The 14,752-nt window shown below is 47.0% G+C and overlaps 1 protein-coding gene across 3 annotated transcripts in view; it reads right to left on the bottom strand.

Moving 5' to 3' along the window:
* EVC2 (EvC ciliary complex subunit 2) overlaps positions 1-14,752 on the bottom strand; it is a 329,045-nt gene that overhangs the window by 167,832 nt on the left and 146,461 nt on the right. For all 3 annotated transcript variants that reach the window (XM_063923401.1, XM_063923393.1, XM_063923385.1), the window contains exons 6-8: positions 12,529-12,638; positions 11,394-11,456; positions 6,088-6,210 (exon numbers count right to left, since the gene is read on the bottom strand). In XM_063923401.1, the coding sequence (XP_063779471.1) occupies positions 6,088-6,210; positions 11,394-11,456; positions 12,529-12,638 (296 nt within the window). The remainder of the gene's footprint in view (positions 1-6,087; positions 6,211-11,393; positions 11,457-12,528; positions 12,639-14,752) is intronic.

The following is a 14,752-nucleotide window of genomic DNA, read 5'->3' on the forward strand; positions in this document are numbered from 1 at the left end:
CTACCTGTAGAATCCAGGGGTCCACTTGCGAGTGAGCCCACTGCGCGTTGAAATTCTTGAGACGGGCCCCCACCATGTCTGAGTCTGCTTGTAAAGCCCCAGCGTCATGCTGAAGACTTGGCAGAAGCAGGGGAGGGCTTCTGCTCCTGGGAAGCGGCTGCATGGTGCAGTCTTTTTCCCCTTCCTCTGCCCCGGGGCAGGAAGGAATGGCCTTTAGCTCGCTTGTACTTATGGGAACGAAAGGACTGAGTTTGAAAAGACGGTGTCTTTTTCTGCTGATGTGAAGTGACCTGGGGTAAAAAGGTGGATTTTCCAGCCGTTGCCGTGGCCACCAGGTCCGATAGACCAGCCCCAAATAACTCCTCCCCTTTATACGGCAATACTTCCATATGTCGTTTGGAATCCGCATCGCCTGACCACTGTCGCGTCCATAACGCTCTTCTGGCAGAAATGGACATAGCACTTACTCTTGATGCCAGGGTGCAAATATCCCTCTGTGCATCACGCATATATAGTAATGCATCCTTCAAATGCTCTATAGTTAACAGTATATTGTCCCTATCCAGGGTATCAATATTTTCAGTCAGGGAATCCGACCACGCGACTCCAGCACTGCACATCCAGGCTGAAGCAATTGCTGGTCGCAGTATAACACCAGTATGTGTGTATATACTTTTAAGAATATTTTCCAGCCTTCTATCTGCTGGTTCTTTGAGGGTGGCCGTATCAGGAGACGGTAACGCTACTTGTTTAGATAAACGTGTGAGCGCCTTATCTACCCTAGGGGGTGTTTCCCAACGCGTCCTAACCTCTGACGGGAAAGGATATAGTGCCAATAATTTTTTAGAAATTAGCAGTTTTTTGTCGGGGGAAACCCACGCTTTTTCACACACCTCATTTAACTCATCTGACTCAGGGAAAACTATTGGTAGTTTTTTCACACCCCACATAATACCCTTCTTTGTGGTACTTGTAGTGTCAGAAATGTTCAATGCCTCCTTCATTGCCGTGATCATGTAACGTGTGGCCCTACTGGACATTACGTTTGTCTCCTCACCGTCGACACTAGACTCAGTATCTGTGTCTGGGTCTGTGTCGACCCACTGAGGTAACGGGCGTTTTAGGGCCCCTGACGGTGTCTGAGACGCCTGGACAGGCACTAATTGATTTGCCGGCTGTCTCATGTCATCAACCGTTCTTTGCAAAGTGCTGACATTATCACTTAATTCTTTAAATACGATCATCCAGTCAGGTGTCGACTCCCTAGGGGGTGACATCACTAACCCAGGCAATTGCTCCGCCTCCACATCATTTTCCTCCTCATACATGTCGACACACACGTACCGACACACAGCACACACACCGGGAATGCTCTGATAGAGGACAGGACCCCACAAGCCCTTTGGAGAGACAGAGGGAGAGTCTGCCAGCACACACCAAGCGCTATATATATATACAGGAATAACCTTATATAAGTGTTATTCCCTTATAGCTGCTGTTTATATAATTTTTAGCTGCCAATAGTGCCCCCCCTTCTCTTTTTTTACCCTGATTCTGGAGCCGTCCTTCCAGCGGAGCTGTGAGGGAAAATGGCGCTTGTGTGCTGAGGAGATAGGCTCCGCCCCTTCACGACGTCCTTATCTCCCGCTCTTTTCTGTAAAAATGGCAGGGGTTAAAATACATCCATATAGCCCAAGAGCTATATGTGATGTATTCTTTTGCCAACCTAAGGTATCATCTGTTATATTGCGTCTCAGGGCGCTCCCCCCCAGCGCCCTGCACCCTCAGTGACCGGAGTGTGAAGTGTGCTGAGAGCAATGGCGCACAGCTGCGGTGCTGTGCGCTACCTTAGTCTGAAGACAGGATCGTCTTCTGCCGCCGATTTCACCGGACCTCTTCGCTCTTCTGGCTCTGTAAGGGGGCCGGCGGCGCGGCTCCGGGACCCATCCAGGCTGAACCTGTGATCGTCCCTCTGGAGCTAATGTCCAGTAGCCTAAGAAACCCAATCCACTCTGCACGCAGGTGAGTCCGTTTCTTCTCCCCTTAGTCCCACGATGCAGTGAGCCTGTTGCCAGCAGGACTCACTGAAAATAAAAAACCTAAAATACACTTTTATTCTAAGCAGCTCAGGAGAGCCACCTAGCCTGCACCCTTCTCGTTCGGGCACAAAAATCTAACTGAGGCTTGGAGGAGGGTCATAGGGGGAGGAGCCAGTGCACACCACCTGATCCTAAAGCTTTTATTCTTGTGCCCTGTCTCCTGCGGAGCCGCTATTCCCCATGGTCCTTACGGAGTCCCAGCATCCACTAGGACGTCAGAGAAATATATATAACCCTATATTGAGCCGGGGGACCCTATATACAGGGAGTTTTACATCTGAGAGGGGCAACATAACACCCAAACACTATGCCCCCGCCCCTTTGTTTGTGCTTTACAAACTTCTTGGCGGGGACAGCAGGGGAAATGGCGCTGACTCTATGTGTGAGGCTAAGCCCCGCCCCTCTCGGCGCGCTATAGCCCCCCTGTATTCTAAAAAACAAGCAGGTCGAGCACCATATATTGTGTAAAAACACTATACCCACACAGACCCAATGCTGCTCAGCCCCCCCCCCCCCCCCGCGTGCCCTGCACCCCAGGCAACCGACGGCATGCAGGAGCCCTGGCGCGCCGCGCACCCGCAGCTCTAATGGCGGGTTATCGTATGCGGCGCCCGGGACCCCCAAAACACCTATGCTGTCCAGGGCGCCCCCCCCCCGGCGCCCTGCACCCATGGAGGCCGACGGGGGAGAATGGCGCGTAGTGCACTATAACACGCCGGCGGGGGTCTGTATACGGAACCCCGGCAGCGCAAGCAGTCAGCTGAAAAACGAACTAACTCGCTGCCCAGGGTGCTCCCCCCCCCCGCCCTGCACCCGTATAAGCGGCGGCGGGGAAACAAAGCCGCGTAGCGCTAAACCATGCTGGCGGGGGATGAACCACGGTGCCTCAGCACCGAAATGCTTTTATATGCCAGATCACATTAAGAAGACTAGTAACTTGCTGCCAGGGCGCTCCCCCCCCAGCGCCCTGCACCCTGTGAGTGCGTTGGTGTGTGGGAGCATGGAGCGCAGCGCTACCGCTGTGCTGTACCTCCGTTACTGAAGTCTTCTGCCGTCTGAAGTCTTCTTTTCTTCCAATACTCACCCGGCTTCTTTCTTCTGGCTTCTGTGAGGGGGGTGACGGCGTGGCTCCGGGAACAAGCAGCTAGGCGCACCAAGTGATCGAACCCTCTGGAGCTAATGGTGTCCAGTAGCCGAGAAGCAGAGCCTTTAAACTAAGAAGAAGTAGGTCTGCTTCTCTCTCCTCACTCCCACGATGCAGGGAGCCTGTAGCCAGCAGGTCTGCCTGAAAATAAAAAACCTAACATAAAGTCTTTCAGAGAAACTCAGCAGAGCTCCCCTAGTGTGTGACCCATCACTCCAGGGCACAAAGTCTAACTGAGGTCTGGAGGAGGGGCATAGAGGGAGGAGCCAGTTCACACCCAGTTTAAGTCTTTATAGTGTGCCCAAGCTCCTGCGGATCCGTCTATACCACACGGTCCTTTTGGAGTCCCCAGCATCCTCTAGGACGTATGAGAAATATATGGACCTAACTGTATGTTAGTCACAAGATCAGAACACAATCAGGCGTATGATCTTGAACTCAAGGTAGGGCCAGAAGTACCTATGGCCTGTTGTGCCAATCCGGCTGCCTGAGCCTGGCCGAGTCGCACCTGTATGTCATTCTCCGTGAACCACTGTTTGCATATCCGTGCGGGTGGGCTTCATTAGGTCGACATGCATTAGGTCGACATACATTGGCCACCTCCTGTCTATCTGTTCGGCCATCATGCTGACATGAGACATGCTGTATGTCCACATCAGGGACAATTCTTGGCCCAGTCTATCCCTGATATTCTGAAACATCACAAGTGTAGTTTTCCACCCAGCATCAATTGCACAACGTCAAAAACGGACAGACTAAAAGGTCATGGCGCATACAGGCTGTACGGGCCATAGGTGGCGGCACAACGTCCTATTAAGTTACTGTATATGGACATTATCACTATCTGTGACACAAGTACTACATGTAATCTAGTCATAAAGTGGTAAATAAGAAGCTCTGGCTATGACTATACTAATGATCATCATATTGTTATGGGATTAGCCTGGTACAGAACCATCAGATAGCGGAAAAACGCGTCAAAGAATATAATAGTTTGACTGCAACTCTGATACAGCTTTACTATTGGAAATGACTGTACATAGAACCTGCCGGAAATGCAGACTTGGCATTCAGCACTGCTCAGACAGACACAACATCTGGATAAAGATTCTCTGGTGAGACTAATAATTACTGGGACTCTCAGTGGCTGTCATCACTTGGTCCCATAAAACTGTCTGCACCATTTCCACTACTTCATGGCTGCGAGAGCTGCTTATTGTATCCATTCACTGTTAATATTACACAGATTGGTTAAACAAATAAAAGTTTTATAACTATAAGATCACTGGATACAATTATATATGCATTTTATTTTATAGAATGGATTCAATATATTGTGAAACTGGTTACCAGTTTCTGTTTTATTATTACACAGACAGAGCTATCCTAGTGTTCTTTTCTTCTTGCAATTATTTATCAAACCCGGCAGCTATTATAAAATCAGTCAGTGAGTATATAAAATGATTCTCTAGTGTTCATATGTGTCTACCTGACAACAGCAGGTTTATAGTATACAGTAGAACAGGGGTGGGGAACCTTTGGCCCTCCAGCTGTTGTTGAACTACGCATACCAGCATGCCTTGCTACAGTTTTGCTATTTGGCCACGCTAAAACTGTTGCAGGGTCATGCTGGGATATGTAGTTAAACAACAGCTGGAGGGCCGAAGGTTCCCCATCCCTGCAGTAGAATCAAGGCGTGTAATATCAGATACCAGATCAGCTGTAGTTTATTCAATGCTTCTTTATAGTTTAGGTGGGATGTAGTTACGTGACCGTTGGTCACGATACCGGCACCTACATCCCGCCCACCCACAATCCCGACAGTCGGCATGCCGACTAACAGGGACTATTTCCACTTCTGGGTGTCCACGACACCCACAGCGTGGGACCAGAACCTGTGGTGAGCAAGGGGTTCTGGCGTCAGTATGGTAACCAGCAGTCTCCAGACCGCCGGTCACGCAATACACCACCCCTGTGGTAAGCAAGGGGTGCTGGCGTCGGTATGGTAACCAGCAGTCTCCAGACCGCCGGTCACGCAATACACCACCCCCGTCATTTCCTAGTGTAACACATGCACATGGAAAGACTTATAAACTTGCTTCCTATGCGTTTTCTGTGCACATCATACACAATACTTCAGCTGGGATCCACACCGGATCCCCTTCCAGGTACCCAACTAATTCAGAGGTCACTAGTCATAACAGCGTGCAGAAATGTCACTACGCTTTCTACGAGTCATATACCAACCCGAGGAATCCAACAAAATACATACAATTATGTGAATTCTCATGGTAACAATACAAAGCAGATAGCGGAGGGAGAATGGGAATGGTAGGAATTTAAGACTATTCCAATTGGTGATGGAGATAGAAAATCATTGCAGATGCATAATGTTATCTAAAAAAAAAAAAAATGTGCAAAAATACTATAAAATGGTCGAACAAAATATACTCTAATCTGCATTTACATATGCTGATTTATTTGCTCTGAAATAGTTGGGCCGGATGTAATCAAGTCTGAGTTGGCTGGAGGTGCAGGTTCCTGCTCGAACTCTGATGTTTTTTTATCATGCCTTGTAAATGATTGGCGCTTTAAAAAAACGTTGAGTTCGGCCGGGAACCCGCACCTCCGGCCTACTTGGGCTTCAATACATCCGGCCTGTTGTTTTTCTTAGGGGGAGACATATCAAACTGTCTCAAAAGAACCAGTGGAGTTGTGGTCCATAGCATCCAATCAGATTCTAGCTATCACTTTATAGAATGTACTAAACAAATCTGATTGGCTGGTATGGGCAATATCACTAAGTTTGATAAATGTAACAGTGAGAAATGAGCCATTACTTACTGATAATCTACTTTTGAACCACTTGGAGTAGTAGAGAAGAAGAAAAACTGCGCACGTCAACAAAAACGAGACAACGAAGGCGATAATGAATCCAGCAAAATGTAGAGCATGGTCAGGCAGCACCTGGTGGGATAAAGGACAACATGTGAAGCGTCACATTAGAGTCTCCATGGAGCATTAGCAGTATCACTGGTGACCACACATATAATACAAGTATACATTGGAGGGGTCTGCGATCTTATGCTGAATTGTGTCTGACAGGAATAATCTGCCCATCACCTCAGGGAATTCGGTATTCATCCTCTGCTCACAGTATCCATAGTGATGCAAAAAGCATAGTGTATTGTGAGTTCCTAGACCCAGGTTAAATGAGGAATAACCAGGCAAAGTGTCCTTTCACGATGGAGTATGGATACAGCCAGGGGCGGATTGGGAACAAAAAGTGGCCCTGGAAAAAAATGTGTACTAGTGGCCCCACATGGGCAGCACCAGAGGTGTAAGGTCTAGCCATGGGGCAGTGCAGCAGCACCCTCCCCCCGAGACTTTCCAGATAGTGGGCATGTCCAGCATCAAGGGGGAAGTTAAAAAGAAATAAAATTAAATATTATGAGCACATTATATGATACACCTTCAGAATTTAGAAAACTATATCATTCTTTAGAAAGATATTTTCTTGCTTATTACACCAACCGTATCCCAATCACTATTCACTCAATCCTATATGTCAGCCAAGCAGGCAGACAGAGCATACACTAGATCAATCACAGGCTAAGTGGAAAAGTAATTTTCATATATGCAAATTATTTTGCATCTTATTCATTATGTCTAGAAAAAGGACCACATGTCCTCAAACAAAACAGGCCCCATAGGTGCGTCGGCCCACCGGAGATCTTCCCTGTGAACCCTATGGCCAATTCACCTCTGGATACAGCGCTGTGACTGGTGCTGTTAGAGGGGGAAATGTATAAAATCTTGGAGAGAGAAAGTAAAGTAGAGATAAAGGTCTATTTACTAAGCTTTAGATGGAGATAAAGTGCACGGAGATAAAGTCCCAACCAATCAGCGTTCGCTGGGTGGGCCGGTGGTATTGGGCCGGCGTTTTGGGGGCGCGGTCCAGGCAACACAGGCTTGCGACACGGAGAGTGACAGGTAGCTCCCTGCCAGCGTGCCTAAGCTACTCCTCAGGTACAAAAGCATCACCGCCGTGCAACGCTTTTGTACCTGTGCGGGTGGGGGAAGAGCCAGACATGCGGGGCGGACTAGCCCTGTGCTGGGCGTCCCCCGCATGTCAGGGTGGCTGATCGTAGCATGCAAAATTTTGCATGGCTACGATCAGGTCATAATTAGGCCCCTGTTCAGAATGGGTTTTGCGAGATCGCCTTCAGCATGATTGGGGGAAGCGGAGCGGGGGGTGTCACCCAGTACAGTTTTGATCTCGCAAATGCAAACAGGAGGTGTCTATCTCCTAGACGCCTCCTGCTGCATGTTAATTTTTTTTAATACGTAGAATTGCACAGCCACTTCCTTGCGGCCCAAAGTACCAACCAATCAGTTCCTAACTATCATTTTACAGGCTGTGTTTGAAGTTAGGAGTTAATTGGTTGGTACTTTATCTCTTTCCAAACTTTGATACATCTCCCCTGAATGATATTGGATACATTGGCCACAATGCTTTTTCAAATTGTATTTTTTTGTTGTTCATCAGCATAATGTAGAGAAAGAGGCGGATGTACAGCTGGATGTATTTTCTCCCACCTGTATGCAATAAGAATAGCAGATAAGTGCAAAGAATCAGCCAAGCACTTCCCAAGTGTCCAGCTATACAACACTAGTAATAGCTCCAGGTATGTCAGGGGTAACAAGTGTCTATACGGGATGCGGCCATGTGACTGGCTCACGGGATCCCGGCGGTCAACATGCTGACTCTGGGATCCCAAGCGTTTAAAATGCAGGCAGACAAAATGACGACCCACAGGGCCTATTCCCACCAGCATTCTGTTGCGGTGTCGATATGCTGACCGCCGGTCTCCCAACCACAACCCGTCTTCAGGGGGTCATTCCGAGGTGATCGTATCTGTGCTAAATTTAGCACAGCTACGATCATGTTCCCTGACATGCGGGGGCTAGTCCGCCCCGCATGTCAGTGCCTGCCCCCCCCCCCCCGCAGAAGTGCAAAGGCATCGCACAGTGGCGATGCCTTTGCACTTCAAGAGTAGCTCCCGACCAGCACAGCTTTAGCGTGCTGGCCGGGAGCTACTCATCGCTCCCAGGCCCGCAGCGGCTGCGTGTGACGTCACGCAGCCGCTGCGGCCCGCCCCCCGTTCGGTCTGGCCACGCCTGCGTTGGCCGGACCGCTCCCACGAAACGGCAGCCAAACGCCGCCGTTCCGCCCCCCTCCCGCCCAGCGATCGCCTCTGCCTGTCAATCAGGCAGAGGCGATCGCATCCTTGCTACGGCCTTCAGCCGTCTGGCATGCGCTGGCGCATGCGCAGTAGAGACCCGTTCGCTTGGCTGCGATAAACAGCAGCGAGCGAACGGGTCAGAATGACCCCCCATACTCCCTATGAAACTGTCAGCAGTAAATGCAAAAGTGTCAGTCAGTAATGGATACACCTGTGCACCAGGTGGGTGGTCTGGAAATGCAAACTGTTAGTGGTACTGAGGACCGAGCTTTTGATAAACTCTGATCTACTGTCTAAAGTTGGAAAATCGCATTGCTATTATGCATATCTTAGGTTACAAAAGAACAAGAGAGAAACATCCTCAAAGAACAAATTGACCTTTAAGAAGGCAGGAGATGAACTGGCGATGTGGATGCTAAAGAGCTGTGCGGAGGGGTTTGTGTGACCTACAGTAAGGAGCTCAGATGTTAGGAGGGATTTAACAGCCCAACATGACTGTAAAGCTAGCCAACTTTCGGATGATTTCCTCTGCGGAATAGGCTGCTTTTGCTCTGTGTACACAATACAGTGCAGCGTTACCACCAGACAGCAACATAAAGACTACAAATGATGTCTCTGTAAACATCAGCTCTGGGAAGAACTTCAAAACCAAGCACCTTGTGAGGAGTACTGCAGAGCGCAGCGCGACGGAGCGCGCACACCGCGTGTGGCTGATCTGAATAAATCTACCATAAATGTTTCATGGCAAATATAAAAATCTGGACTTGTCTGGCATCTCCCACACCTGGGTGCTGCATAATTGATACAACCGCATGAATAAATCCTCATACAATAACTCTCTAACCAGGAAAGAATCACCTGTTTTTATAATCATCTGTAACATGACAACATGTAAATAAATACTGAAGGGTAATGTCCAGGCCTCTATAGGTGACATTAACAGCTATTGTGTGGGATGTATCGAGAGAGAAATAAACCAATCAGCGTCTGTCATTTCATAGACTGTGCTAGATAAATGACAGGTACAGTAAAATTGTTCAACTTCTCCATTTATTTCTCTCCAAGGCTTGACACATCTCCCACATTGTGTGTACGGGGAGGGGGGATGCTGATGTAGAGATGAAGCGATGCCTGGGGGCAGAGCATATCTTGCAAGTCGTCACTCTGCAAAGTCTAAACCGGAGGCACGGCAATGTGCAGCCCTTTCCAAAGATTAAATGGCTATGCATGCAGTCCTTAAAAGAGTGCATGTCACTGGTACCAATAAACGTTGACATCTTTCATGCTAGACAAATAAAAACATGATATTCCAATTCTAACACATCAGTGGTAGCCAATTACACATAATGTGACTTCCTCTCCTGGCCGACACGTTGGGACCGCATGGGACAGCCAATCAGGTTACAATCTGGTTCTGTGCTACAGAACAGAGGGGACCAGAAGCTGGGGCGCTGGAGAACGGATCCGGTGCACCTGTCACAGGAGGAGAGGGGTTCCAGGCCTAGTGTCAGCACGAAGCCCAGTGAGTAGCAGAAGCTCAGGGGGTGGTAGTAATCACTGGATCAGGGGATAATAGCACTTTGCTGAGGCCCAGGACTTGCTCCTACTGTGGGGCCCTTGATGGATGTGGCAGGGGAGGCCTCTGTATCCCTGCCCAGCCACTGTATGCAGTTTCCTGGGTGTATAGACCCATCAGCCAGGGAAGGGAGCAGGGGGTTTCCCCAGAGAATGGCAGCCCCACAGTCACCTGTTTAGCATGCATGGCTCTGGTGGTAATCTGAAGCGGGTGGTATTTGCTCCTCAGAGAGTCCCCACTGGCCCATTCTTACTTGTATTGGCCCTCCTGGGAATACCCACTGGCCCATCAGATAGTGCACATCCAAATAAAATATGCTGCGCATGCCTATGGGAACCTGGTAACTATGGTATCATAGCTCACCAACTTTGGGTATCAAGAATATAGCTGGATCAGGGCAACCTCTGTCCATCTCTCCCCACTCCAGAGGTGGGGCTGCAGCACAGTCCACAATTCAAATAGGGGAGTCGCATCAACTGCCAGTGAGTCACTGCTGGAGATGTATGGCAGTGTTTGGGGTGGCAGTGGGCGTGGCTCTCCTATTTGAATTTTGGACTGTACTGCAGCCCTGCCTCTGGAACCGCCACTGACTCCAAACCCTACACATCAGAAAACACAAACAACCTTATATTTGAGAACATCACATTCACCTGTACCTTATATTCATCTGAAAACAGAACAAAGATATTGACAATGTCAACTTCAATTATAAAAAACACAGAGACCATGGAGCACATTACAGAACAGGGCCATGTGGATACAAATAACAATCAGTTGGCTGTTAATTTACATCATGGCATTATATAAAAAAAAAAAAAAAAAATCTGCAGGCCATGGAGATGACAATGGAGGGGGAATTCTCTATACCAGGTTATTTATATTTTATGTGTGTGTGTGTGTGTGTGTGTGTGTGTGTGTGTGTGTGTGTGTGTGTGTATATATATATATATATATATATGCAGTGATAGATCGGCACTCACATTACTGTCCCATGAAAATGGTCTGGTGCCCTCCTTAAGTCAAAAGGACTCCAACATTACCCACACGAAGGCGGCACTCACAAGGCTTTCAATAGACGAATAATGAGACGAACAGCGTCAATAGCTCAACGTTTCAGTCTTAATGGACTTTTTTCAAGAACAGAAAAAAGTCCATTAAGACTGAAACGTTGAACTATTGACGCTGTTCGTCTCATTATTCATCTATTGGAAGCCTTGTGAGTGACGCCTTCTTGTGGGTTATATATATATATATTAAAACCCACAATACTTAAGGTGCAATATTTCCTAATTATAAAGTAAGTCAGACAATTATATAACTGGGCTTACCTGGGAGACTTCCACTGCGGTGATGGAAAATGGGACCACAACATTAAATGTTGCTGCAGACACCTAAAGCGATAAACATACAGGTTTCAGTAATACATTCCATAATGTGTAACCTCGCTGAAATATAGTCCGTGGACCAATATTAGTTTTCTGGCCTGATAAGAGTTTTACTTTTTCAATCCTTTTTTTGCACCAAGTTTAGAAAGACAGTGCTGGTACCTCCACTGTACCGTCAGCTGCAATGGACGGAGGATGCGTTTCACTGCGTCGAGCTTCCCAATCAGCAGTCACACTCAGACACACCTCCCCTTTATAGCAGCTGAGCGTTTCTACTAAAGTAAGGATGGCTATTCCTAAGTGATACCTATAGAGTTCACGTCTCAGTATCATTAAATCAAGAATAATCCAAGAGCAGCACTCATCCCAAAGAGATAACTTGTTTTCCACAAAGGTGACCTGTGGACCTGATTAACGGAGATTTGCATGATAGGCCGACAGTGATTAGCAGACACCATGTGGTCGACATTAACAAAAGGTCAACATGACAATGATCGACACAGAGACAGGTTGACATGAGTTTTTGGGATTTTTTTTCATACCTTGCCATCCACGTGGACGCCAATTGGGAATGGCAACCTTGCCAGAAGCCTGTTGAGCAAAGCGAGGCATGTGGTACACCTATTGGGGTTCCACGTGCTAATCGGGTGAAAATGACACCACAATTATCTTTAAAAACCATATCGACCTTTTCATGTGTCGACCTTTTGCAAGTTGACCTTTTGGGGTCGACCTAACAACTGGCGACCTTGTGTACCACACCCGGATTAACGCATCCATACATAAAATCTACCTTAATATCATACAAATGACTTACTGCAGAAATCTTTCATCAACCAAAATGCAGAAGTCATATTCGTCTGGCTGGCTATCTGTTTAAAGATAAAATCAGCGCTCGCTCTACAGAGAAATAATTTCCATGACAAAATATAATTTGCTCTATAAAGACACCAATATCAAGGTCAAATAAGAAGTATTTGTATGGAATATTTGATAATACCCGATGGAGCGCTGTCTGCTAAATCCTGTAGTGTTTGTATGAGCTTTACTTTCAATGTGTGGATTGAGTAAAACGTACCTCTGTAGAATTTTGAAAGGTTAACACAGCGGGAAGTGAAAACTTCAGTCCGTTCTGGGCATTCATTGTGTTTATCGACGCAGCATATGATACTATAAAGGAGTCTCCAGCTGCAACAGAAACAGAGGATCAGAAGCCACTCAAAAGACAGATCTCATAGGCGATATCTGAAACCACAGGAGACAGCTTATTAATTAAATACTTGCAAAAACTCACTTCTTTCTCACACCTAATATTAAAATCACAGTCAGATTTAAATTACCAGTGGAAATTACTTTAAACTAAGGGATTAAAGATATTATACCGCCAAAAATGACAAGCAGCCAAGTTTTCTACACATATTATCAAATAAATCTATGTTCGTCACAACTTCTGCCAGTGTCGTTATTATTGTACTTGATAGCTTGTATGGCTTTTCTTAAATAAGGAAATCCCACGTTTTCTCTCTTTCTTTCTTTATCTTTCTTTCTTAATACGGTATATCAGTCAACAAACAGCAAGCCGCTATTGCAGGATCCCAGGGCAGTGACCTTTTGGTATTTCCCGGTGTTGGAATAGGCCCTTTTGATGACTTACAATGCCAGTTAACCCCTAGTAAATGCCCCATTAAAGGTAGCTTAGAGTGAGCTTGAACTGATACTGCATGTACTGTTTATGTGATGGTCATTCGCATTTGTGAATGTACTCTACTGCAAAGACTTAGGGTAGTGCATGACACATTGTTACTTCGTTTTTAGTTGGGCATCTCCTTTTTGGCAGTGCCCCGTTTTTTGCATTCAGGAAGGTGCTGAGGCTGGGGTTCCTTCCTGAACTGGGCCTGTTCCATCCTGCCAGAACATAGCGCTTCCGTTAACAGTCTGTTCCTGGTCGCAATCACTGGGCCCATTATGGTTTGTTGTAGTCATCAGGACCAAGACTGTAGGTTCAAGACAGCAGGATGACGATGACCACTGCAAAGAATGCCAGTTACACTTCCTCCTGGCCTGTTACAATGCCTGTGTGGATGGTGTTGTCCTTCCTCCCCAATTTTTCACTTAGAAAATTAGCTTATCCAATTGATGGTTCGTTTGTACCATTTTTGAAGACTGCATGCAGGCTTAGATTGCACTGCAAGGTGTGGCTGAGGCCAGTGGAAGACTGGGTTACTGTAGAGAAAATCTTAGAAATTCCTGAAGACCTTTGTGAGAACCTACCTGACACAGTGCTGAAGAAGAGATTCAAGAAGAGTAGTGCAAAGACAAAGAGCGACAAAATCATTATTTTGAGTGATGAAGTCACTCGACTGTTGCAAAGAGTCATGCAGCACAGTAGAAAGGGAAGTGAAAGAGTTGTCCATCTGCATGATCCAGATGGCCCTCAGTGATGGAGATACCAAAGGCCGAGACATTTATCTATGACTGTCTGCAAGAGGAAGAGGATGTGTTGTGCCCTGTGGGATTCTGAATCACAGGTGATCCTCCAGTCTGACCCCAGTAACGATATCTCAATGGGCAGGAGGCTGGAGGTGGTGTTATAGTTGGAGGACTCTTTCCTTAGAACACAATAGTCCCCTTAACGCCAAATGAGTACTGTTTAAATGCCACAACCTACCTCAGTCTTGTTTTTGACAATGAACATTCCATTATGGCCACAGTCTACTCATATTCTAATGGCTACTTCCAGCAAGATATGGCACAAAGCACCGGTCATCTGAAGGTGGTTCCATGAGTTTAGTGTTCTCCAATGGCCTCCACAGTCAACAAAAAGCACCTCTGGTATGTGCTGTAACAGGAGTTTTGCAGAAAGAAGATGCAAATCTGCATCAACTGCTAACATCTCACCATGGCCAGTGATCTCTAAGGAATGTTTCCAGCAGCTTGTTGTATACAGGATATTCGAGAGGTAAATGGCCGATGAGTGTGTGTAATATTTATATACATATATAACTTAACCATTCCACATAGCATCTTCAAAAGGGCACCCATATTCACAACAGGACCATGCTTGGCCATGGCCTCTCTCAATGTCTTGGTGGCCCTCTCATTACCTTATGCTCAGTGTATACTCTACACGGGGCCAGATTAAGGACATATGATCTGGGTCTAAAAATGATGAAGAGCCTATTGTGAGAAGGGGAAGAGCTGTGACCATTTATGTGTAGGTGTGGCCAGTGCTGTATGGGTGTGGCCAGTGTCATGCGGGCATGTACACCCCTACGCTATCAGCCCCAATGTCTCTCTAAACA

Source organism: Pseudophryne corroboree, chromosome 1 (assembly GCF_028390025.1).
Source record: "Pseudophryne corroboree isolate aPseCor3 chromosome 1, aPseCor3.hap2, whole genome shotgun sequence".
In the NCBI taxonomy this organism is placed as follows: domain Eukaryota; kingdom Metazoa; phylum Chordata; class Amphibia; order Anura; family Myobatrachidae; genus Pseudophryne; species Pseudophryne corroboree.